Source organism: Rattus norvegicus, chromosome 6 (assembly GCF_021556685.1).
Source record: "Rattus norvegicus strain SHRSP/BbbUtx chromosome 6, alternate assembly SHRSP_T2T, whole genome shotgun sequence".
Lineage (NCBI taxonomy): Eukaryota > Metazoa > Chordata > Mammalia > Rodentia > Muridae > Rattus > Rattus norvegicus.
The window spans coordinates 37,750,324-37,773,659 of NC_141539.1; the positions used below are offsets into that span (position 1 = coordinate 37,750,324).

Sequence of the window (23,336 nt, forward strand, 5' to 3'; positions counted from 1 at the left end):
TGATATATAACTACTTACTGACTTTTGTTTTAATGTTCTGATCATCATTTAAAAGTTTGGTGTGGTCTGGCAGTAGTGGCACACACCTTTATTTAATCCTAACACTTGGGATGCAGAGGCAGGTGAATCTCTGAGTCTGAGGTCAGCCTGGTCCATAGAGCGAATTCTAGGTCTGCCAGACTACACAAACAAACCCTGTCTGGGGAAGAAGAAAAGAAAAAACAAAGCAAAACCCTAAAACAAAAATGGTTTTGTGTGTTCTATTTTCATTATTTTGCTTTCTTCAAGTGTCAAGTAATTTATTTTATGTTCTTTTTAATTGTATGTGCACTCTGTCTGCATGTACACCAGCTAAATTACCATAAGGAGGCATTAGACACCTTTATAGGTGGTTGCAAGCCATCACGTGAGTGCTGGGAATTGAACTCAAGACCTGGAAAAGTAGCCAGTGCTCTTACATCAGCTTTTTATTGCTTCTTAAAAGTTGCTAATATACTTAAAGTGTTGATAAGTGTATCCCCATTACCCCTGGGAGACTGAGGCCAGCCCATCGTGAGTAACAAGGCCTTGTTTCCAGAAACATCAAATAAATGTTCTTGATGTCTGTATCAAAGAGCTTGCTCCTTCATTTGTCTTCAGATGTTTTAAGTAGTTACATAATGTCATTTTGTTTAGTAAAAGGACATAAATATTTAAGTATACTGTTAGTCAGGAAAAGACAAGATATTTTCATTAAAGATTACTTTTAATTTCCTAAATAAAGTACTAATTAGGTGGCGTTTTTGACAGGGCTTTACTATAAAGCCATGGTGGGCCTCAAATTCATAGAGATCCTCCAGTCTGTGCTTTCAGAGACAATTTTCGAAAGGGCCTAAAATAAAATTACCTTGGTAAATGTAAACAACAATGTTGTTAAGTGAGAATTCTGGTTGCTGTGATGATCTTATTTCTACAAAGTAACTTAAATACTTTGTTGCTTGTTTGATAGGTAGATTTGCTATGAATTTTCTTTAATATCTTTTAATACTGTGTTGATGTTCTATGGAAAATGTTTAGCTTAGCCTTTGTATATAGTATCATAGCATCATTTAATAACTTATTTAACCCGTTGTGAATGTGCACTTAGAATGAGTCTGCTTTGCCAGGAATTGCTTGGATATTTGAAAAGTGTATTTATTAATTTCATTATGCTTGTGTTTCATTATTTTGAAGTTACTTTGTTATTTTTTATACTAAGTATTTTTCATGTTGAGCAAGTTCTTATTCTTTTGCTAAACTTTCCTTGAGTTCTAAAATTTTGTTTTGTGGTTTTTTTTGTTTTTTTTGTTTTGTGGTTTTTTTTTTTTGGTGGAGTTTTTATGTTTGGTTGGTTTTTGACTTGACATCACAGTCTCATAATGGTGAATTACCTTAAGCTTCTCATGTTTCAATGTTCAGCCTTAGAAAATAATTTAAATAAAGCTTGATAAATAATATTTAAAAATTGAACAATTTTTACTTTTTGGCCATTTCCCCTTCCCTTTTTTTTTTTTTTTTAAAAAAAAGATTTATTTCATGTATGCGAGTACACTGTTGCTTGCTGTCTTCAGACACACCAGAAGAGGGCATTGGATCCCCATTTCAGACGGTTGTGAGCTACCATGTGGTTGCTAGGAATTGAACTCAGGACCTCTGGAACAGCAGTCAGTGCTCTTAACTGCTGAACCATCGTCTCTTCGGCCCTAGTTTCATCTTTTAAAAGGAGAATAGTAGTGCATAAATATTAGAAGTAACTTACCCAAGGACCTAGAACCTTAGTGTTGCTTTATAGAGTATTGTAGTTATCAAGAACCAATAATTTTATTTTTATGATGGAAATTAAACTTTTCATGATAAACTTATATTTGATTTTCCAAAAAGTATCCAAATTGTACTGTGATATGAATATAGTTGTCTAAGATGAACTTGTTGCTATAGTCCTTTTGACCGAATTATTTGTCTTTTCTAGGTTCTTCGTCCTGGAGCAGGTCAACGTCCTATTACTCCCAGTCAGGGCCAACAAGGGCAGCAAGCAGAGTCACTTGCAGCAGCCGCAGCTGCAAACCCAACTTTGGCTTTTGGTCAGAGTCTTGCTGCAGGCATGCCAGGTATATAAATAGTTTGATATATAACTACAGTTTGGGAGATGATGATTTTGAGGGTGGGGTGGAGACGCTCAAGAGATTTAAAATGTTAAGTAAGGAGTGACCCACTCAGAATATTTGAATCTGGGTGGTGATGGTGCATCTGAGTACTTGGGAGGCAAAGGTAGTAAGTTTCAAGCCAAACCGGTCTACAAAGTGAGTTTAGAACACTCAGGGCTATGGAGAGAAACCCTGTCTCAGAAAACAAAACCTCCTCAGATCAAGATACTAATATTTGAAGTCAAATATTTTTGTTTTGAGAAATCCATTTTGAGAATTACAATATAACAGAATTCTTAACTATCATGGGTTTTTGTTGTTTGTGGGGTTTTTTTTGTTTTTTGTTTTTTCACTCTGGTGAAAAAACTCTTTTCACTTCACTTAACATAGTAAGACAACCTCTTACATTTTAAGGTGACATTCTCCCAGCTGATTCTAGATTGTCATGTTGATAACTAAAATTGATTATCACCAAAAATTATTTAATATCAGGGAAATTTACTTATCACAAAAAGCCAAGCAAAGCTGGAATGATGGGTCAGTGAGTAAGAGACAGATTGCTCCTCTGGAGGTCCCAGTTCGATTCCCAGTACCCACATAGTATCTCACTACCATTTAATTTGAGTTCTAGGACATACAACACTCTCTCCTGTCATTACTGGTACCATGGTGGCAGACATGTGGTCCATAGACTTACATGCAAGCCAAACACCTATACATGCTTTTAGAAAGAAAAGAACCTGTAGAATCTCATGTTTGTAAATTGGGAAATATGGGCTCAGTAAATATGCATTTTTATCTTTATCGTTGCTTCATTGTAAACACTAGGTCTATTATAAAATTTGCATCAGAAAATGGAAGCAATACTTAGCTCCCCCTTTACCTTCATAGCTACGTCTGTTCTCAACAGATAATTTCAGATTCTAATCTCTCTTTTGTTAAGTTGGCCTATCCAGCCTTACGTATTAACCTGGATTAGCTTTGCCTTGTCTTCTTTGGTGTCTGGTCCTTTGGTTCTGCAAACATAGAATCTTTTCAAAGGTAATACATTTTTGCATTAACATGTGTAGAATGTGTAGTTCAGTTCAGTTAAAGATGATTATGTTCAGATTAGGGAAAAGGCATCAAACTTTTTCCGTCTGTTTGGACTATGTGTACAAACTTTTACTAATTCTAATGAAATTTTTCTATTGAGGCAAGCAAACCCTCTTCTTAATGTAACACGTTTCTTTTCATTTTGAGGTTATCACATACATAGGCTGATCTAATTTGTCAGTTCTTTTCTTTTTTATTTTTTTTATTTATGTATGTAAATACACTGTCTTCAGACACACCAAAAGAGGGCATTGGATCCCCTTACAGATGGTTGTGAGCCTCCATGTGGTTGCTGGTAATTGAACTCAGGACCTCTGGAAGAGCAGCCGGTGCTCTTAACCACTAAGCCATCTCTCCAGCCCCTCATCAGTTCTTTCTAAAACCCATTGTATTTCGGCAGCTGTGTTATCTGTCTTAATTGACCTCTAAAAAGTAGTCTGTAAAGCATTTAATCCTTCTGTGGGAGATCCCATATCCCATTTTTGTTTTCTATTTTCTTTAAAATGTAGTTAGATCTTTTTACAATTGCTTAAACTGTATGATTGTAAGATTTATCTGTAATATTTTTATATTATAATGTCTAAAAAACTGTTCTCTTTTATTAGATACATATGTCAAAGCATCATTAGCTTCAATCTGTAAAGGCATCTCCAATATAGCCACCATCTCTAGTAAATGTACAATATCAGAATTCTTTTTTTCAAAACTCAAGGCCCCTTTGAATTCAGAACTTGCATCAACTGTATGATGTATTAATACATGTAGATATTTTACATTTTCAAATTCTACAAAATGAAACATATAAGCTATTGTATGACATTGTTCTAAGGTGACTTCATTAGACAGAATGTATTTTTAACTCAGTATATTTGTATCTCTTGATTGCCATTCTAATTCCTAAGCCTTTGGATTTTTCTCATCTAGAGCTACCCTTTTTGCTGTCATTGTAGGTTCCATTTTGGACTCTTCTGAAGAATCTTTATTATTCTGATTTAAAGAATCCTTTAATCTCATTGTGCATTCCTCAGTCCTTTCCTTTTCTAAGTCTGCTTTATTCTGATCTCTTAAAAAGGATATCTAAAATTATAATTGTTACTGAAAAAAATAATTATTTGTACATCGATAAGCGAAACAAAAATCATAGGGGAGGGGCTGGGGATTTAGCTCAGTGGTAGAGCGCTTACCTAGGAAGCGCAAGGCCCTGGGTTCGGTCCCCAGCTCCTAAAAAAAAAAAAGAACAAAAAAAAAAAAAATCATAGGGGATCCAGATGCATTGTATCATTGTGTTTTTCATTTTTTAACACAGAAAACTTTTTAAGTTCTTAACTCTCCTTAAGGACTTTGCAAGTATCTTCTTACCAAGTCTATTGATTTTTTTTTTCCCAGCTTTCCCCATTGTTCGCAGATGTCAGTAGCTGGTATCTGTTGAGTCTGTGCCACTTAGCCAGTCATTGTACAGGCTGCTGGCTCCGCACCCTCCTGTTGGTTCTTCTCTCCACCTGAGGGATCTGTAGGCTTTTGCTCAGGGCCCACGAATGACTCACCCACTCTGAGAAGGTGGCCTTGTGCCTGTTCTGACGCCAGGCCATTGCAGGCTTTTTCAGCAGTCACATACTGATTTCTCACAGGCCCAGGTTACTTCGTCCCTCTGCCACTTGGGAAGTGTACTATGGCTCCAGTTGGGTCTCTCTTAAAAGGAATACTTTCCGTCTGGCTAGGAAACTGCTCCAGGAGGTGATTGTTCCCTGCCTTTCCACCATTGGCTTTTCTAATACCTGAATCTTTTGTTCTAAGTTTGGGTTTTTAGCGAAGTTTGGTGGGATGCGTGCCTACCATGATGGGTGTCATTTGTAACTTTTGGCTTTTCTACTCATATCCCAGTTCCCGAATGATGACTCAGAGGCTTGTCATTTGTTAAAAAATGCCTAAGCAATAGCCACTAGTTTGTAACTTATTTAATACATTTATACTGTTGTATGTCCGCCATATGGCTAGTTAAGTGCTCCTTAGTTTCAAATGTCCGACTTCCTTCAAGCCTGGGTTGCAAAATCTCCATTTCTCAGAGTCCTTCTCCCTGCCAAATGTTCCATCTTCTGATTCTAGCCCAGATTACAGACAACAGCTTTGTATTGACAGGTGACGCTTGCAGACATTACACAAGATATTATCCCTACATAAATGTCTTCATTCAGATGAAAGACCAGGGACTAAGTGCATCAGTTCGTGGGCTGTATTCAAACTTTTGCTTTTTATTTTAAACATTTTAGAATGTGTTGAGGAGAGGGGTATGATAGCAAATTGATTAATAAAAAGATAATTCTGGGGCATAAAATTATAAAGGTGAGATAACAACATAAACATGACATCAATACAGTTGGACAGGAGTAGTGGTAGTGGTGATCAGGAAAATGGATGAATTTGAGAGATTTACAGGGTCAGATAAACAGTCTTGTAGGGAATTATATGCATCATTTAAGTATGGGTTTTTATTTTCATTTTTGTGAAGAGTATTTGCAATTCAGTATTCAAATGGGGTAACCTTTAGTTTTTAATGCAGGTGTTATAGACAATACGCATTTTTAAACATTTAGTTGAGGCATGCATGGAGAACAAGTGTGTAAAGGCCCAAAGACAACTTATAAAAGAATTCTGCTTGTAACATGTGGGTCATAGGATAGAACTTAGGTTATTAGGCTTAGCAGGAATTACCTTTACTTCCTGATGCCTCTTGCCAGCTGGATCACAATGCTTTTGAGCGGGGGTACTATTTAAGTCTTGAATTTAGGACCATTGCTGTGCATCAGCATGAACTGTTGGCTGGCTTCTACAATTTGAGAATTTAATATTGTGCATAATACTACGTTGGGATTTTCTGTATTTGCTTAAAATACATGTGAACGTATTACTTTTAATGATAAAGGGTTTATCTCAGCATAGTTCATTAACATGAACGGAATTTGCCATTTTGCTATTGTAATTTTACCAAGACTTTGCTTCTGCATGGTTGTGATAAATACAGCTCAGAGCTGCTATGTTAGTGTAATGTGGTATGTTCTATGTTTTCAAGCATATTAAGAGCATGAGAGGTTATTGATACATCTTCACAGACAAGCTGGGAAACGTGTCAAGCTAGTCACTGTGAAAGGCAAACCTCAGCCTGAGTTCTAAGAGAAAGTTAAACCCTACTGCTCCAAAATACCTGTTATTTTGTTAACAGATTTAAGTTTTCTCCTGTGCCTTTGAGCAGTACTTATGTACCATCCTTGGGGAAATTATCAAAGTTGTCACATGAGTCATTTGAGGAGGAATTCTCTTGAAAAACTGCTTAGAGGTGAACATCACTTTCTGGTATCTTTTAGTAATGTAAAAATGTTACTGCCTCATACATAAGCCTACAATAAAACTAAGGCCTCTGAGAATCTTTACAGGCAAACTGTTCATCATCCTAAGTTACCTGCTCAGATTATACTTTTAATTTTTTTTAAACTTTTGGGGGAGGGGTTTGAGACAGGATCTCTCTGTGTAGCTGTAGCTGTCCTAGCATCTACTATGTAGACTAGACCAGGCTGGCATCTATCTCACAGAACCTTTTTTTAAAAAAATGTCAGCACTCAGGAGGCGGAGGGGGAGGCGGAGGGGGAGGCGGAGGCAGAGGCAGAGGCAGAGGCAGAGGCAGAGGCAGAGGCAGAGGCAGAGGCAGAGGCAGAGGCAGAGAAGCAAGTTCTAGGACAGTCAGCATTACACAGTGAAACCCTGTCTTGAAAAACCAAATAAAAATAAGATGTTTTATTTTGTGTGTGTAAGTATTTTTGCCGAGTGTATATACTGGATCCCTTGAAATTGGTTGTATGTAGGCTGACATATATGTGTTGGAAACTGAAATTGTGTCCTTTGCAAGAACAACAAGTGCTCCCAGCCTCTGAACCATTTCTCTAGCCCTCATATTTTAAGATTTTAAAGTGATGTTTACAAGTGAAATTCTAAGGGAATATATTGATATGTACTTGCTATAAAATTTAGATAAGCTTTTTTTTATAGTGTTCGAATTTACTTCCTCTAGTCTTTTTTTTCCCCCCGGAGCTGGGGACTGAGTGGTCTACCACTGAGCTAAATTCCCAACCCCTCCTCTAGTCTTTCAACCCCTCCTCTAGTCTTAGCCTCTTTCTTCATAACTGACCAAATAGTGATGTTTTTTATTACTTAGTTTTTAGTAACCTATAGCTTCTGTTTCAAGGAAAGAACTCTTTTCATAATCTGTAAGTAAAAGACATTACTGATAAAGGTACAGCCATAAAAATTTTGAGAGAACACATTTTTAAAATGCCTCAGATGTGGTTTTCCATGGTCAGTATTCAAAGGTTTGGTAGTAATAGTATGGAATCATTGACTAAATACAAATGTAAGGGAAGTACTCATGTTTTATGTTATAAAGTGTTTTCATTAATAAATATTCATTCAATGTTATCTAGGCTATCAAGTACTAGCTCCAACTGCCTATTATGATCAGACTGGTGCCTTAGTGGTTGGCCCTGGAGCAAGAACTGGCCTTGGAGCTCCAGTACGATTAATGGCTCCAACACCTGTCTTAATTAGTTCAGCAGCAGCACAAGCTGGTAAGTATGACTTTCATTTTTAGAGATTTTAGATACTTTTCTGGGTAGTTTCAAGAAGTATCTGAAATTATTTTACAGCAGCAGCAGCAGCAGCAGCTGGAGGAACTGCAAATAGTCTTACAGGCAGCACAAACGGTCTGTTTCGGCCGATTGGCACTCAGCCACCGCAGCAGCAGCAGCAGCAGCAGCCAAGCACTAACCTGCAGTCTAATTCGTTTTATGGGAGCAGCTCTTTGACTAACAGCTCCCAGAGCAGCTCTTTATTTTCTCACGGACCTGGCCAACCTGGAAGTGCATCTCTTGGCTTTGGAAGTGGTAGCTCTTTGGGAGCCGCTATAGGCTCAGCTCTCAGTGGATTTGGCTCATCAGGTAAGTTTGTTTAAAACAAATGTGCTCTGCTAAGTGTACTTGAGGTATTTGAGTTTTTACTATAAAGACAAGCAGTAATAACATAGTGTAGGAAGCATAGGAATAAAGTATGGGGCAGTAGTTTAATTTTACAGAATTCCTGTCAGTCTTTCAGGCATTTATAAATGTTTAGCTCTTTCCAGCAAGCCCATACTCCCTCTGTCCCCAGCTTTAAGAATTTGGTACTCTAAATTTTGCTAATCACTTGTTCTTCCTTATTCCCCATAGTGTTGGAGGAGGTAAATACCTGGCCACCCTAAAATTTGGATAATTTAAAAAGAACAGTGGTCATTATTGGATGGTACATGGTTTTCTGTATTTGGCCTAATATCTAAATAAATAAATGTTGAATCACGAACGAGTCCCATAAGGAAGTACCAGTATACGTAAATAATTTAGCTTTTTCCATTAAAGCAGCCTCACATTAGGTAAAGACAGCAAACTCTTCATTATATGTAATTGATAACCTTCAAGAGATCACAGATACAAATTTGGACTTCAAGGGATTTTTCTAAAATCCTTAACATTTATATTTAATACTCTTAAGAAACCCTAATCATTTTCCATTTGTTTTCTTATCACTTCAGATTCTTTTCTGATATGGAAAATGATAAAATTGGTCTGGGGGTATATATCAGTTGGTAGAGTACTTGACTAATATGCAAAAGCCCTAAGTTTGATCCATAGCACAGCATAAATTGGATGTGGTGGTGTAAGTTTATAATTCCATTTCTTTAGGAGGTAGAGTTGTAAGAATCAGAAGTTGAGGGTCATTTTTCACTTCAAAGTGAGCTTGCGACCAACTAGCCTCATGAGACCCTGTCTCCCTCCCAAAAAAGAAATAAAATGGCAGGACTAATGCAGTACTAGTTATCAGGTGCTTGCCATTTTCCTCATGTGCCTTCTGAATTAATATTTGTCTTTGTAGTATATAGTATAGCTTTATTGAACAGCTATAAACTTGTAGGGAATAAAAGACACTTTTAAGAAATAGAATAAAGGAATGCTTTACTTGCCTAACAACATTTTCTAAATAATGAGTACAGTGTAGGGCAAATCTGGTGAATTTGGACTTTGTATTCACTCTCTTAAATTTTTTATTTTATGTGTCTGGGTGTTATGCCTGCATGTATGTCTTTGCACTACATGTGAGCAGTTGGAGGTAGGAGAGGGCGTCACATCCTCTGGGACCAGAGTTGGTTATAAGCTACCACATGGATGCTGGGTTTAAAACCTGTGTCCCCTGGAAGAGCAGCCAGTGCTCTTAGACATTGAGCCAACTCTCCCGCCCAAGCCTTTAAGATTTCTACTTATTTCATTCCTTTTCAAGTTGATTATTTTTATGTCTAGATGATGCACTCCCATGAGACTCATTCTTTTCATTCTAACCCAATTGATACATTATCCCAAAAGAATCCTAAATGTTCTGAGCAAAACTGATAGAATATAAACATCCTAGACATAAAGTAGTTTCTAAATTACAGCTATTGTCCCCTTATAATCCTCTGGGGGAAAACAGCTTTGATAAACTCCATATTCTTTTCTCTAATGTATGCTTTTGATGCTCTGGTGCAGATGTCTACATCATGCTACTCAGTTGTTCTTCAGATTCCCATCTCTCTCAGAGTTAGGAATTTCCCCTTACCTTAAGGAACTCACGCCTTACTTGTAAGCAGCACATGCTGAATTCTGATGCCTGGTCTGGGAAATAGCCATTTTATATTGCTTTTAGGAACATTAGGACTAGGCATATAGCTCAGGGTTAGAGTGGTTGTCTAGTGTGCACTAGGTAGGCCCTGGGTTCAATTCCAGATATAATAGAAGAATAAAACTAAAATTAATAATTAATTTTAAAAGCAGGGAGCATTAAACTTGGCACTTATAACTGACTCTAGATAAATTTCACCTTTTCCATTCTTTTTGACTGTTTGTGAGAGTCCATTCAAGTGCTATACCCATGTACTCTTAAACCTGTTACTGCCATGTCACACAATTACATATATAAGCGGAAGCTAAAATACATAACACTTGTCTGTTTTTACATAGCTTTTCTTACAGATATGATAGTTTTACTTTTGAGTAATATCAAACAATCCAATTTATAATCCACTTGACCAGGCAGTGGTAACTATTCTAACAGTTAAATCATGCTTTCTGTGACCTGTTATTTCTAATACGACTTTTTAATGGAAAGTTTTGTGATTTAATGTCTTACACATAGTTGATGACTGAGTAGTGATTCCAGCATTTGTCTACCTTCTTAGTATCTTAGGAAATACATTTTGTTTGTCAATGTTGCGTGTAATTTACAGACAGGACAAAATTTAAAGAGCTTTTTTTATATTTTGAAGTAATTTCTGAATTTTTTCAAAGAGGATTTATCTTGATTTCTCTTTTTGAGGAATTCATTGTTTGTATCACAGCCAATTTCTTTTGGTTATTTGGCCAAGGAATGATAATGCCGCTGCTCCCAAAGAGCTGGTATTCTTCCTTATCAGCTAAATTGCTGATTAAAATAAACGGAGTCTGAGATAAGTATAGTGTGTAATATATATTTCAAGTAATCACTTTGACAGTGTCCTTTTAAATTAGCATATTTGATATAGCACATTGACATTTTGCCAACACCAAGCAAAAAAGATTTATTACATTAAGGTTTAATTTAGTTTTAATATTAAAGTGCATATAGCTTCCTTGCCGATTCTAGTTGTCATATGTAAGGTCTTAAAATGTGAAATGTTCCATGAGACATAACCAGTATTTTAGAAACTGCATTGGATGCTATAAAAGCCAGTATCGTAGTATAATCTTTTGCCTGTGCAGTTGTCATCCCCCAACCCCTTTCTGTATAGGTATTTGAATTTGACAAAACCTGGGTAATGACGGTTTCTATCTATTAGAAAGAAGCTCAACTTGGTTTACTATGTTCTCTAATTGTTTTCTTTAATCCATACTAGGTATGACCTACTTATTATATACATGTATGAGTTAACTTATATATGACTTGCAATATAAAAACCAAGATTTAGTAAACTTTACAATTCCTTGGAAAGAATTGCCATATTGGTCCGAATATAGAGCTTGTGGGGAAGGGAGACCTTATTCCTTACATGAGAGGTCTTTGGTTAAAAGAGACTGATATTGCAAAATAAGAAGGAAACTTAGTTGAGTATATTGGTTATAAGTGAGTCTTGAGATAGAAATTTGGGGGCATCCCTTTTACATACTCAGTAGAGGGCTCGATTGTGCATATGCGTGCTGCTTTACAGCCAGATTGTTCTTCCTAGCATGCGTTCCTAGTTAGCTGAGGGAGAGGGGGACTTCTAACTTGAGTAAGGAGCACAGGAGGTCAGTTCTAGGATCTTAAAAAATGAAGGATCCTGAAGGGTAAAAAACAAAGGCATGTTTTTAGTGTGGTCCAAGAAAGGTATTAATTTTACAAGAAAAAGTTTGGTGGTTGGGATTTTGCTAAATTATATGAATGATACTGAGAAGTTAGCTCCCACTTGTTTTTCACAGCCAGTAGTAATATTCGGGCCAATATGGGCTTCATTTTGATCACAGCTAAAATGTAAGTCAGATATGACTGATGAGGGAAATTTATGAATACTCTATAATCTTTCTTTTGTCATTGAGTTGCAATCTTAAAAAACAGGTTCCAGACACCAGGATGATACCTAAGTAAATCTTACTTGAATTTAATCTATTTTAATGACCTAAAACAGACAACTTTGCAATTCAGAGTTTATAAATCATACCAGGGTATTAAAGCACAGAAACTATATGTGTCGCTGGTAAAATATGTGTGAAATAATGAATCATAACTGCTCTGTTAAGGATTGCTTATTTATTGGGGTGCATTTATACCCTTTTATGATTAATAAGTTGTTATATATAGTTGTCACAGTAATTATCATCTCCATAATGTTTCTAAAATAATTATTGTGATCACTTCTATTATTGCCCAGCAAGAGTTGGTTGGGGATAGGTTTTATTCAGTTAACACTGTATGTAATTAGGGTTTTTTTTATTTCTTCTTCAGTTGGCAGTTCTGCAAGTAGTAGTGCCACAAGGAGAGAGTCTCTATCTACTAGCTCTGACTTGTACAAAAGATCTAGTAGCAGCCTAGCACCCATAGGGCAACCATTTTACAATAGTCTGGGATTTTCCTCCTCTCCAAGTCCAATAGGCATGCCTCTGCCAAGCCAAACTCCAGGACATTCACTTACGCCACCGCCATCACTTTCATCACATGGATCCTCATCCAGTTTGCATTTAGGTAAAAAAAAACCCAAAACCCTTTTTATTTGTATGTATACATGTATGTGTGTTTGTGTGTGTGTTTATAATATGTGTAAAATATTGAATGTTGGATAAAACATGCCAAATTGCTTTTGCTTTTAGATACTAGCCTTTTGAAAAAGTTCTACTTTCCTGAAATTCAAAGTGAGGGTCTAATGTACAGTAAGGTAAAGACCCTCTTTTGTATTTTATGTTCTTTTATGACATACAATGGTGTATGTTTTCTTGTCTGTGCTTTTGATTTATGTGTTCTAGAGCATCTGAATGTCAAGTATATACATGATAGTGAAAGAAATTTTTACTGTCAAAAGTTTTACACACCATAAGAAAACCTTAGTTATATAGTAATGGGATGTAAATAATTTAGTTTAGTGCAGTATTGGCCATTCTACCACAAGTTATATTAGAGAATATCGATTAATGTGCGTGCATTAGAGAAGTTGATAGACTTCTCTTGTGAATATGGTAAAGGGGAAAAATGTTTTGAGCGTGTTACATTCCTAAAGGTGAAGCACTTAGAACTTTTATTTTTATTTCTAGTTAAAAGTTATCCTCACCTCCAGATTGTTAAGTTGGTGGTTATCCTTTATTCCTCTTCTAGGAAGTATTTGTCCATAAAGAAAACAGTATATTTTGAAGAACTTTTAGACATTATTAGCTGTATATGAATCCCTATCTTATCAAAAGAATTCTGCTATTAAAAATTAGGCTTCGGATTTTTGTGATTTTTTTTTTTTTTTTAAAGTACAGCTGAAACTAAAGGGTTTTGTTGCTTGGAAATATTTAAGATATCTTATGATTTTTAAAAAGTAACATTATAAACAAACTACATAAAAGGCTGGTCCTGCATCCCAAATTCTGAAATTTTTGCTCTTTGGAAGATTAGCTCTTTTGAATATGTACCAGTCAGTTTATTCCGATAGGGTCCTGAGGTCTGCCTTACATCCCTGTTCATAGACTTAACAAGCTTACCTAGTTTATAGCCTAAGCCTCCATCAGTAACTGTCTTAGTCACAAGAGCTGTTTGGTAAAACATGCCTTTGAAATGTATGTAGAAGTTTGGGATATAAGAACCATTAAAATGCTGGTGTGGTGGCTCATGCCTTTAATTTTAGACAGAGGCAGGTGGATGTCCGAGTTCTAGGCAAGCCTGGTCTACAGTGCTAGTTCCAGGACAGCCGGTGCTACACAGAGAAACCCTGTCTCGAAAACCCAAAAACAAATTTAAAAAAAGAAAGACAGGTGTTTCCCAATAGTTTTGTGTTTGTTAAAATTATATTTGTTGTGTCCTGTCATCTTTTCATAGGTAAGTTGCAGATCAGGTTCTGTTAACTGTTACTGTGTTTGTTTGTTTACTTAGAGCCTGTATAAATAGACTCATTCTATATAACTGGCTAATACATTGAATATAATGACTTTTTAGGTGTCTGTAATTGCACTATGGTGTGGATGTGTCTTTCTCTTTTTTAGACAGTTGGCCTAATTACTTAGAGAAGGAATTTCAGTCAATTGTGGGAAATCACATCTGAGCAAGTCCTGTGTTATACCTAGTATTTTTATACCCAAAGCTTCAGTTGGAAGTCAGATGCTCAAACTCATTTTGAATTGCAATGAGTAATCACCTGTAATATTTTCTTTTGTTAGCTCCCACTTTTCCCTAGTTCTAGTCATGTTACTAGAAATATTTCCCTACCAAATTGAAAATAATTCAGGTTTCATGAATTTACTCTCTATACAGTATTCATGAAAATAATCTATTCTCTACTTTCTTATGGTTCGATCATAATGCAAAGCTTCTATGCTTTGTGACATTAAAAGCATTTGTTAACAGGGTGTTGCTATTAAGGCCTGGCTGACCTAGAATTTGTTGCATAGACCAAGCTGATTTCACATTAACGATGATCTTTCTGCTCTTGCTGCCTCAGTTGTATAGAATGTGATTTTGAACTCTATCATTGAATTAGATTTCTTTGTGAGTCAATGTCAAAATTGCTGATATGTAAAACACTTTATGGAAATAAATTTACATATTTGATTTTTATATAAATCATTTTACTTGGCCTGAATAAGATTCCCTGAGAGGATGAACGAGCATGCATTTGTAATCCCACCTACTTCAGAGGCTGAGGCAGGGATAGTCCAAATTAAAGTTAGCCAGGAAACTTAGCAGCGCCCCTATATCAGAAAAAGCAGATCCCCCTGCTTTACTGGAATTGGTTAAAATTAATTCTTGGTTATTCTTGACCAAGATTTGAAATAATGAAATATAGCTATTACAGTTATTAGTGGTTCTTGGAGTCAGCATTCCCAATGTTCTTGATGAGACTTTAAAATGCAGCTCTCCTTTTGATTGTACTAGCTGTCTGAACCCCACAGAAATGGCCCAAAAAGCAATAATCTCTTGTAAAAGAAGACTTTCTTTCAAAAAGTAAATATTCATTCAACAGATATCGTTAGATTTGCTAGAGTCACTTTTATTTTATTTTATTTTTTTTTTATAAATTTATTTTTTAAGATTTTATTTGATTGTATGAGTACACTGTAGCTGCCTTCAGACACATCAGAAGAGGGCATCAGATCTCATTACAGATGGTTGTGAGCCACCATGTGGTTGCTGGGATTTGAACTCAGGACCTCAGGAAGAGCAGTTGGTGCTCTTAACCACTGAGCCATCTCTCCAGCCCCCTAGAGTCACTTTTATTGGAGAGCTATTTTAGTCATAGGTTTTTAATATTTTTAAAATAAAAACTGATTTAGAACATATATTTTTAAATATATTGAACTTAGAAAAATAAAAACTAGTTTTAGCTGTTCAATATTTAGTATAAAACCAGGTTTTTCTAAAACACTTTATGTATGACATTGTTATCATACTTTAATTTCTTATTGACTGATTGGTCGGCTTAAATATCAGTCATTTGAGTCACAGTCCAAATACATTATCTTTGTTTAATTTGTCTTTTCCCTTCATAGTTGTTTCCTCACCTTTTTTTTCCCCCTTGTTTTCTTTCATTCATTTGTTAAAGAAATTGTCCTGTTGAATTTCTCACATTCTTGAGTTTGCTGCTTGCTTCCCTATGGTGGCTGTAAGCATATGCCTACTTTCCTGTACCTTGGCAGTTCCTAAATGGAATTCTATTCTAGAAGCTTGGTTAGATAATAAGTAAGCTGATGGGCTTCTTTTGGCAAGGTGCAATTCTGGGTACTTTTCTGTTGTGTTACACTGAGTCAGGATACATATGGTTGTCTTCATTTGTGAGACTGCCAACTAGTCTACATAGACATTTTTAGCACCTTATGGCCATTGCCCAAAATATTGGTGTGGCTCTAATATTATTCTGTCTATAAATTCTCTGATAAATTTTCCTTTATAATTTAAGAGGTTACCCTAAAAGGCCATTCCTATAGTGGTTAGGATAATGCCTCATTCTTTTATTTTCTAATTCTCAGAATAATTAGTTACTGTCAATTTCAAACCATTATCTGTACTATGCATGACCCTTGGAGCAATTCCATGTCACCGCTTTTTAGGTGAGGGAAAATGAACTTAAAATATATTAGTGATTTCTAATTTGCCTAATGCTTATGGTCCTTTTTTTCTTTTTTTAAGATTTATTTATTTCATGTATGAATACACTGTAGCTGTCTTCAGACACACCAGAAGAGGGCATCAGATCTCGTTACATATGGTTGTGAGCCACCATGTGGTTGCTGGGAATTGAACTCAGGACCTTGGGAAGAGCAGTCAATGGTCCTAACTGCTGAGCCATCTCTCCAGCCCCCGCTTATGGTTTTAGTATTTAGATAAATTTGGGACTTCTTAGGTGTGAAGCACTATTTTGCATGGCCTTTGTTTTGCTAGACTAAATGACTTCTCAAGATGTGTGCCCCCACGCCCCAAAAAAGAGATAGTGAAATGTATAGTGTGAGCTTTGAACTCAGTGAAATTAGTTTATTGGAAAGTAACTCTGAATTGTGAAGATTTATTAATGTTAAATAAGTAAATAGAAAAACACATTTTTTAAATTTATTTTTATTGACTACTTTATGTATTTACATTCCAAATGTTATCCCCTTTCCCCCTCTCTCCCACTCCCCTCCCCCTGCTTCTATGAAGATACTCCCACCCACCCACTCCCAGGATTACACATTTCTAGAACTTTTTTTTTCCCTAATCAGAACATTTTAAATTAAAAATGGGGCATGGGGCATTGTTTACTGTTAAGATCTCTTCTTCCTCTTCTCCCCCCTCCCTTTTAGTAGTTAATTTGCTAAGAATAGCTGATTTTGACAGATTTATTCAGTTGCTCCTTTTAGAGGAAATGTATAAGAGTGAACAAGTATGACCAAGTTGGTTTTAAGGGTGTCTTCCATTTTTGTGTTTAAGTATGATTGTTAATAAACGCTTAAAACCAATATAACATATTTTGAAGTATAAAATAGTATGTCCTTTTTCTCTAAAACACCTTCATATTTGTCATTTCATCCTTAATGTGGACATAGCCTGACTCACTGATAAATCTATTTAAAACAAAGAAGTTAATAAGTAAATAATCCCCTAAGACTCAAAAGAATAATTGAAAGAATTGAGGCCACCCTACAGTTCTGAGCTGTGATATTATTCCTTTTCTATTATGTTCTTACATAAGGAATGGAATAGAGTTTTTAAGTGTTTTGAGTGCTGTATTTTAACCCACCTTTCAGGAAGTAATATTTACATTATCTTGAAGATCTTGTTTCCTGACGTTTTTATGTAACATTAGTAGATGTCTAGATTCCTTTCTCAATTTAGTTATTCTTGAGATTTCCATGAGAGAGGTTGTCTAAGCACCTTTAAAGTACAGCTATGTACCTTCTCCATGAATTATTTCCTAACCTAAGATGGGCAGCTCACAGACAGGCTGTAGAAGATTATATACCAGTTCTCATGTATGCTTCAGGTACTGTTGCAACTCTTTAAGAGGTCTTGAGAGTTGTTTATTTTCTCATGGGAGGGTTGAATGTAAAGAAATTTTAAAGCTGTATTTTGTGAGACAATTTGTGATTTGTTTTCTATATAAAATTTTGTTTTTATAACAGGGACTTAACACTAATTCTAGCTAGTGTGGAACTCACAGTTTTGTGTCTACCTCCTGAGTATTTGGGAGTAAAGGTGTGCACTACCACACATGGCTGGACATAGAAATTTATTGATTTTGGTCGTACTGGTTATAAGGCAGAATGATTTTACTTTTGTTCCTATGATTTTGTTCATTATCTTTGTTATTTAGTTATTTTTCTCATAGCTATAGTCAGATCACCAGCAGAAGCAATAAGGAGAAAAGAGTTTCATTCTACTCAAGGTTTGAGCCTATAATCCGTTACAGCAGGGGAGGCATGGTACCATGGTAGTTGGGTAGCTGACTGCAGAGTCAGGGTGCCAAGAGACATGACTAGTAATGCTAGTTTTGCATGCCCTTTGTTCATTCTAAAAACCCGGAATATAGAGTAGTGCTGACCACATTCAGGGATATTTTTTCCTCAGTTAAACCTTCCTGGAAACACTGTCACAGATAAGCCTTGAGGTCTATCTTCTATTTGATTCCAAATCAAGTAAAATTGACAGTGAAAATAAAGCATCAAACCCTTTAAGCTCTTTTGTGATGTTGGTCCCAGTGTTTGTGAATGTTTTCTTCAATTATAATTTAGTTAAGATTATCATAGATTTAAGACAATACTTGATTGATCTGCTTTAGTAGCAGATCACTGGAGGCACATGTTTAATTAGTACAAGTTGGACATCTTACTGAAACCTGAATCTTTCGCTGGACTCAAAAGTCTGTTACTGGAACATCTCCATTCAAATTATTAGCCTAAGAATGCTCAACATTGAATTCTGTCTACATAAATACTCTAAAATCTGAAACATGTAAGCCATAAGCATTTAGATGAGGAATCAATTGTATAGACCTGGGGAAGTGAGTTTGGAACTAAGTTTGTAACTGATGGGTAGTAAGTGTCCATAACACAGTCCTCACTGTGTTTTCTAGTTGTCCTATATGAAAAGGGGTATCATGAGAAAAAATTCATCGTTCCAGTTTGCCTCCAGTGCATACTTGATTTTTTAACTCAGGGATCCCTTGGATTTTTCGCATAAGCCTTTAACTTTGTCAGCCGTCGTCTTCCCTCATGTGGTTTCTCCTTTTTTCTATGTGTTCCATTGACCTTAACTCTGAATCCTTATGTTTCTAAGTGTAGGAGAGGACTTATGGGACATGAGATAGAAATATTTTGTGTATTAAAATGCATGTCCACCCTTAGCATATTTTATAGATAAGAGCATTTGCTTTAAATTTAAAAAAGACTTTTCCAGCTTTGCTTACCAAATTATGATCATTTACTACCATTTTATTATTTTCCTCTTTTTTCATTATTCCTCTTTCCATTTCATTTTATTTTTGCACTATTTGTGGGCCAAAGACTGAAAGTATTACAAAGGGTACCACTCCACTACTAGATGGGTGCATTTAATTATTGTGGTTTTTTTTTCTTTAGATTTTTAGGGACATATTTATTAACTGATTTTAAAAATCTAGTTGAAAAAGTATAACCAAGATTTTCCCTCAGATAGTCTAGAAGTACACTTAAAAAGAACTTTATACTGTCAGGTACTGAAACTTACACAATTGTAATAACTAGAATTTTGACATTTGCACAGACAAATAAGAGTACCCAGAAATAGACAATACTCATTTAATTACCTGATTCATGACCCTAGTTGCTATTGTAATGTTTGAAAAAAAATGGTCTTATCAGTGAGGTGCCCTGGGGCAATTGTATGTCTAAATGAGGGCATGAGCTTAGATTCGTGTTTCACACGCACCACACCATTTTTAAATGAACTGTTTGTTTTCCGTCATAAAATAAGAGACAAAAGAATTTTTGGTTTTTGCTGTATGATTTACTCATATACTTCTCAAAGGATTCTTTTGTAATATCTATGTGAATAAACGAAAAGGGTCTTATCCTATAACTTTAGAATCTGAAATACTTATATAATAGTAAATATAAATAGCAAATTTTGACTTAATGTATTGCAACTTGATGGGAAAAGGGAGTTTTTTTAGTGTGTTTTTAGACTTTTTTGCTTTCTAGTTGACTAAATTAGTTTATTTCAATAGATTGTCATAAATGATTTATTACTCATTTTAAAATTATTACTTGGTATGGGTCTGTATGGATTTACAGATACTCGCAATTGAGCAATTTAATTCATATTGATGAAATTCTTGTTCAGTGTTGTCTTTCATGTAGTTTATTAACTACTACTTTAGATTTGGTTTGGTGTGGTTTGTAATTTTTGATAGAGCTAAGAATTAAATACAAGACCCAAGCAAAGTTCTGAACGTTTTAAATTTACCCAGTATTAAATATGTAATGTGATGTACTCTGGCTGAGAAAAACCCCAGCCAGCCTTTATTCACTATCATCAGCTATATACATTGCGGCCTGTTGCCTTACTTTATTAAATGATTTAGTTTTATAGGAAGGTAGTAATTCTCTCCAGTGGGAACAGTAGCTTTCCTTTATAGTTTTTATACTAAGTTTGTTGCTAGCAGGTTTATAGTTAGGATTGTTTTTAGTTTTATTTTTCCCAGTAAATTACAAATAAAGTTATTTCTGTAAATTGAAGAAACGTTAGGCTCAGCTAAGTAGTCTGGCGTTTGGTATACTGTTGTGATGCCAGCATTTAGGCAGAAAGATTTGTAAGTTCAAGGCCAGCCTGGGCAACAGTTTGTGGTAGCAGATTGGGTCTTAAAAAAAATTGTGGATTACGGATTTCTTTTTAAATTTGGTATGTATGTAATTATTGTACTACAAATCAATGGGGGTTTTTGTTTTGTTTTTATTTGTTTTGGGTTTTGGGGTTTTTCTCCTCAGTTGTGGGTTTTTGCTCTATATTGTATGTGTGTAGTTGATTTTTTTTCTTTTTTAAGATTCTTCTATGCTTGGTACATCTTTCACAATACTATCCTATCCCAGTTCAGTCCTTTACCACCACTTAATGACACCAAGAGAGACAATAAATATGCTTGTGTGTGCTCAAGATAACAATTTATATTCATAACTTATGGAACAAACTTTGATACTACTAAATACTTGATAATAATCGTGACTTTAAAAAAATTCTCAGCTTCCATAATTTCCTAATCCCAATCAAAAAAGGCAGCTGAGTTGCTGGAGAGGTGGCTCACTGGTTAAGAGCACTTAATTGCTTTTGGAGAGGACTGGATTTCAGTTCCCAGCATCTACCTTACAATAATGTGTCATTCTTGTTCTAAGGGATTTATGCCCTCTTCTGACCTCTGAGGGCACCAATACTAGCCATGAAATCTTATTAGGAATATTTGAAAAGAAATATAGATACACCTTAATTTTTTTTTTAACTATGGCAAGAAGTATTTAGGGAAGGAGAAGTCAGATGAAACCAGAAAGAATGAAGTACCCTTTATTCATGTGTTCATAATACTTACCTAGTAGAAATTTACCCTCCTGGTCCTTTTAATGAGGAATGTTTTCAGAGTGGTCTTGTCTTCATTATCATAGAAGGATGTAATTTTCATGAAAGATGTAAAATCCAAGCAGTTTTTTGAACCATACCGAATCACTCCTTTTTGATGGAGTATTGGAGTTGCACGGTAAGTTTTTGAGGAAATGTTTTACCAGTCTGAAGAGTGAAGCCCGTATGGGTTGTATGTTAAAACCTGTGGGAGAGAGGTTCTAAATACCACATGTGGTAATGATATCGTACACCCATACATTTAGTTAAAGTGTTAGAGACTATGAGATGTCTAAACTACTTTTAGAAAAGAATCAAGAAACATTAAAAATAATCAGTTACTTATTATGTGGCTGAATTTCTGATCTGCCCTTACCCAGTGTCTGTATATATTCTCACACAATTAAACATTGAACATGACAGAATTGCTCCATTAGTGCTTTTATAATAGCCTATTAAGGAGGTGGACAGAGTTACACTTCTTGCTAGGATCACTTCAGTATTTAAGCATGCAGTCCTTGTCTTTTCTCAAACAAAAAAAGTATTATGTGGGGCTATATAATTGAAAATTGTTCATATGTTTATTCGTTTTAATAATGTTAGTCATTTTCCAAGCTTACAATATTAAATGTTTCCTTGAAATGCAGGAAAGCATTACTGAATACTTTTAAGTTAATTATTCAGCATGACTAATTAGTAGGTATACTTTCTTGATTAAGTTGTTAGCTTCTCAGGCCTATTTTCACACAAATAAAACAACTACATCTGTGTTGCAGGGTTACTAAAATGATGGCTTTATGTTATCTATGACATTGTTAGAAGAAAGATCATAAAATAATGTTGCCAGTGCAGAGCAACAGAGAAAGATGTATATTTTAGCATGTGTACATACAGAATTTTTAAATAATGTGAAAAACAGTGCATTTGGATCATTAATCTGGGAATACTGTATTATTGCAACTTTAACAAATTGCAGTGATATTCCTGTGTTTTATTATCTTATTCACACTGAGGTAGTTCAAATACTCTGCATTTAAGCATATTAACACTCATGATTCCCAGTCAGTGAATGAACAGCTAGGTGATTTCACACAACAGAAATGCTCTGAAGACTAGAGTTCCAAACTAAATGTGTAGATTTGGCCATATTCTGAAGGGTTCGTAGGGTGACCTTTTCCTTACCCTCTTTGATCTTCCAGTAGTTGATTAGATTTTCTGTGGGTGGAAGATATGGAACTCCAGTTCATCACCATCAAGTCAGCACATGCTTTCCTAAACACATGATTTTTTTCTAAAAATCTCCTGAGGCAGAGGGTCTCAACATTCCAGATGTTGACACCTTTTACTACAGTTCCTCATGGTAGAATGACCCCTAGCCATAAATTTATATTGTTATTCCTTCATAACTAATTTTGCTATTGTTAGGAGTTGTAATGTAAATATCTGATATGCAGGACATCATGTCGTTTGGTGATATTTAACAAAGGGTTAATGATTCAAATACATGTTTGATGCACTGTACAGTGGGAAATTGAACAGAAAAATAATTAAGTTAGAGTAGATGCTAAAGGTAGAGGAGGAAGGAGAATGAATGCTCTTACTGAGCTCACACTCTTAATATTAAACTTACTGTTCCTGGTCCTTTTCATTTCTTTGGACTCTAAGGTCTCTGATTTTGCATTGGTATTGGCATCATATCTCTCTGTGGCCTGGACTGACTATGTAGCACTGTTGTATGTCCAATTAGTATAAGTACAGCTGATGAAGGACATTGTTTTTGTAAACTACTGAATCTGCATTTTATAATCGTCTTTACATTTTTCTGTTTTAAAAGGACACTGTCAAGTATGTTAGCTGTTACTCATAATAGAAACAATTTTCTCTTTTAAGTTTGTTTCTGTTAGCTGCTTTCTTTTTCTTTTTTTTTTTTTTTTTGTATGGAATAAACAAGTTGGCGGCTTATGGTTATAGGAATCCTTATTATCACTACCATTCCTTATCTACAAAATAATAGCATTTTATGAGAAATATTTTTAATAAAACTTTTTCAAGTTTTCAAAAAAGCGATTATACTGTGGGTTTTAAAAAGTTTCAGACATTAAAAAATTGACTAAAAATGACTTGTCTCTACCTTGAAGTATATTGACAATATATTTTTAAGGTCTTCCCCAGAAGTACAGATTTAACTCTCAGTATTACTCCATTATACTGTAAATG

General features: G+C 35.3%; 1 protein-coding gene across 53 annotated transcripts in view; it reads left to right on the forward strand.

The window, feature by feature from the left end:
* Window positions 1-23,336, forward strand: part of Pum2 (pumilio RNA-binding family member 2) — an 80,218-nt gene that overhangs the window by 47,868 nt on the left and 9,014 nt on the right. For 16 of the 53 annotated variants that reach the window (XM_087552544.1, XM_087552554.1, XM_087552551.1 and 13 more), the window contains 4 exons: window positions 1,988-2,126; window positions 7,727-7,870; window positions 7,949-8,239; window positions 12,321-12,557. In XM_087552544.1, the coding sequence (XP_087408670.1) occupies window positions 1,988-2,126; window positions 7,727-7,870; window positions 7,949-8,239; window positions 12,321-12,557 (811 nt within the window). Of the gene's footprint in view, window positions 1-1,987; window positions 2,127-7,726; window positions 7,871-7,948; window positions 8,240-12,320; window positions 12,558-12,682; window positions 12,748-23,336 lie in introns of all 53 variants that reach the window. The other 37 variants (XM_087552561.1, XM_087552566.1, XM_087552559.1 and 34 more) reach the window with 6 other exon arrangements.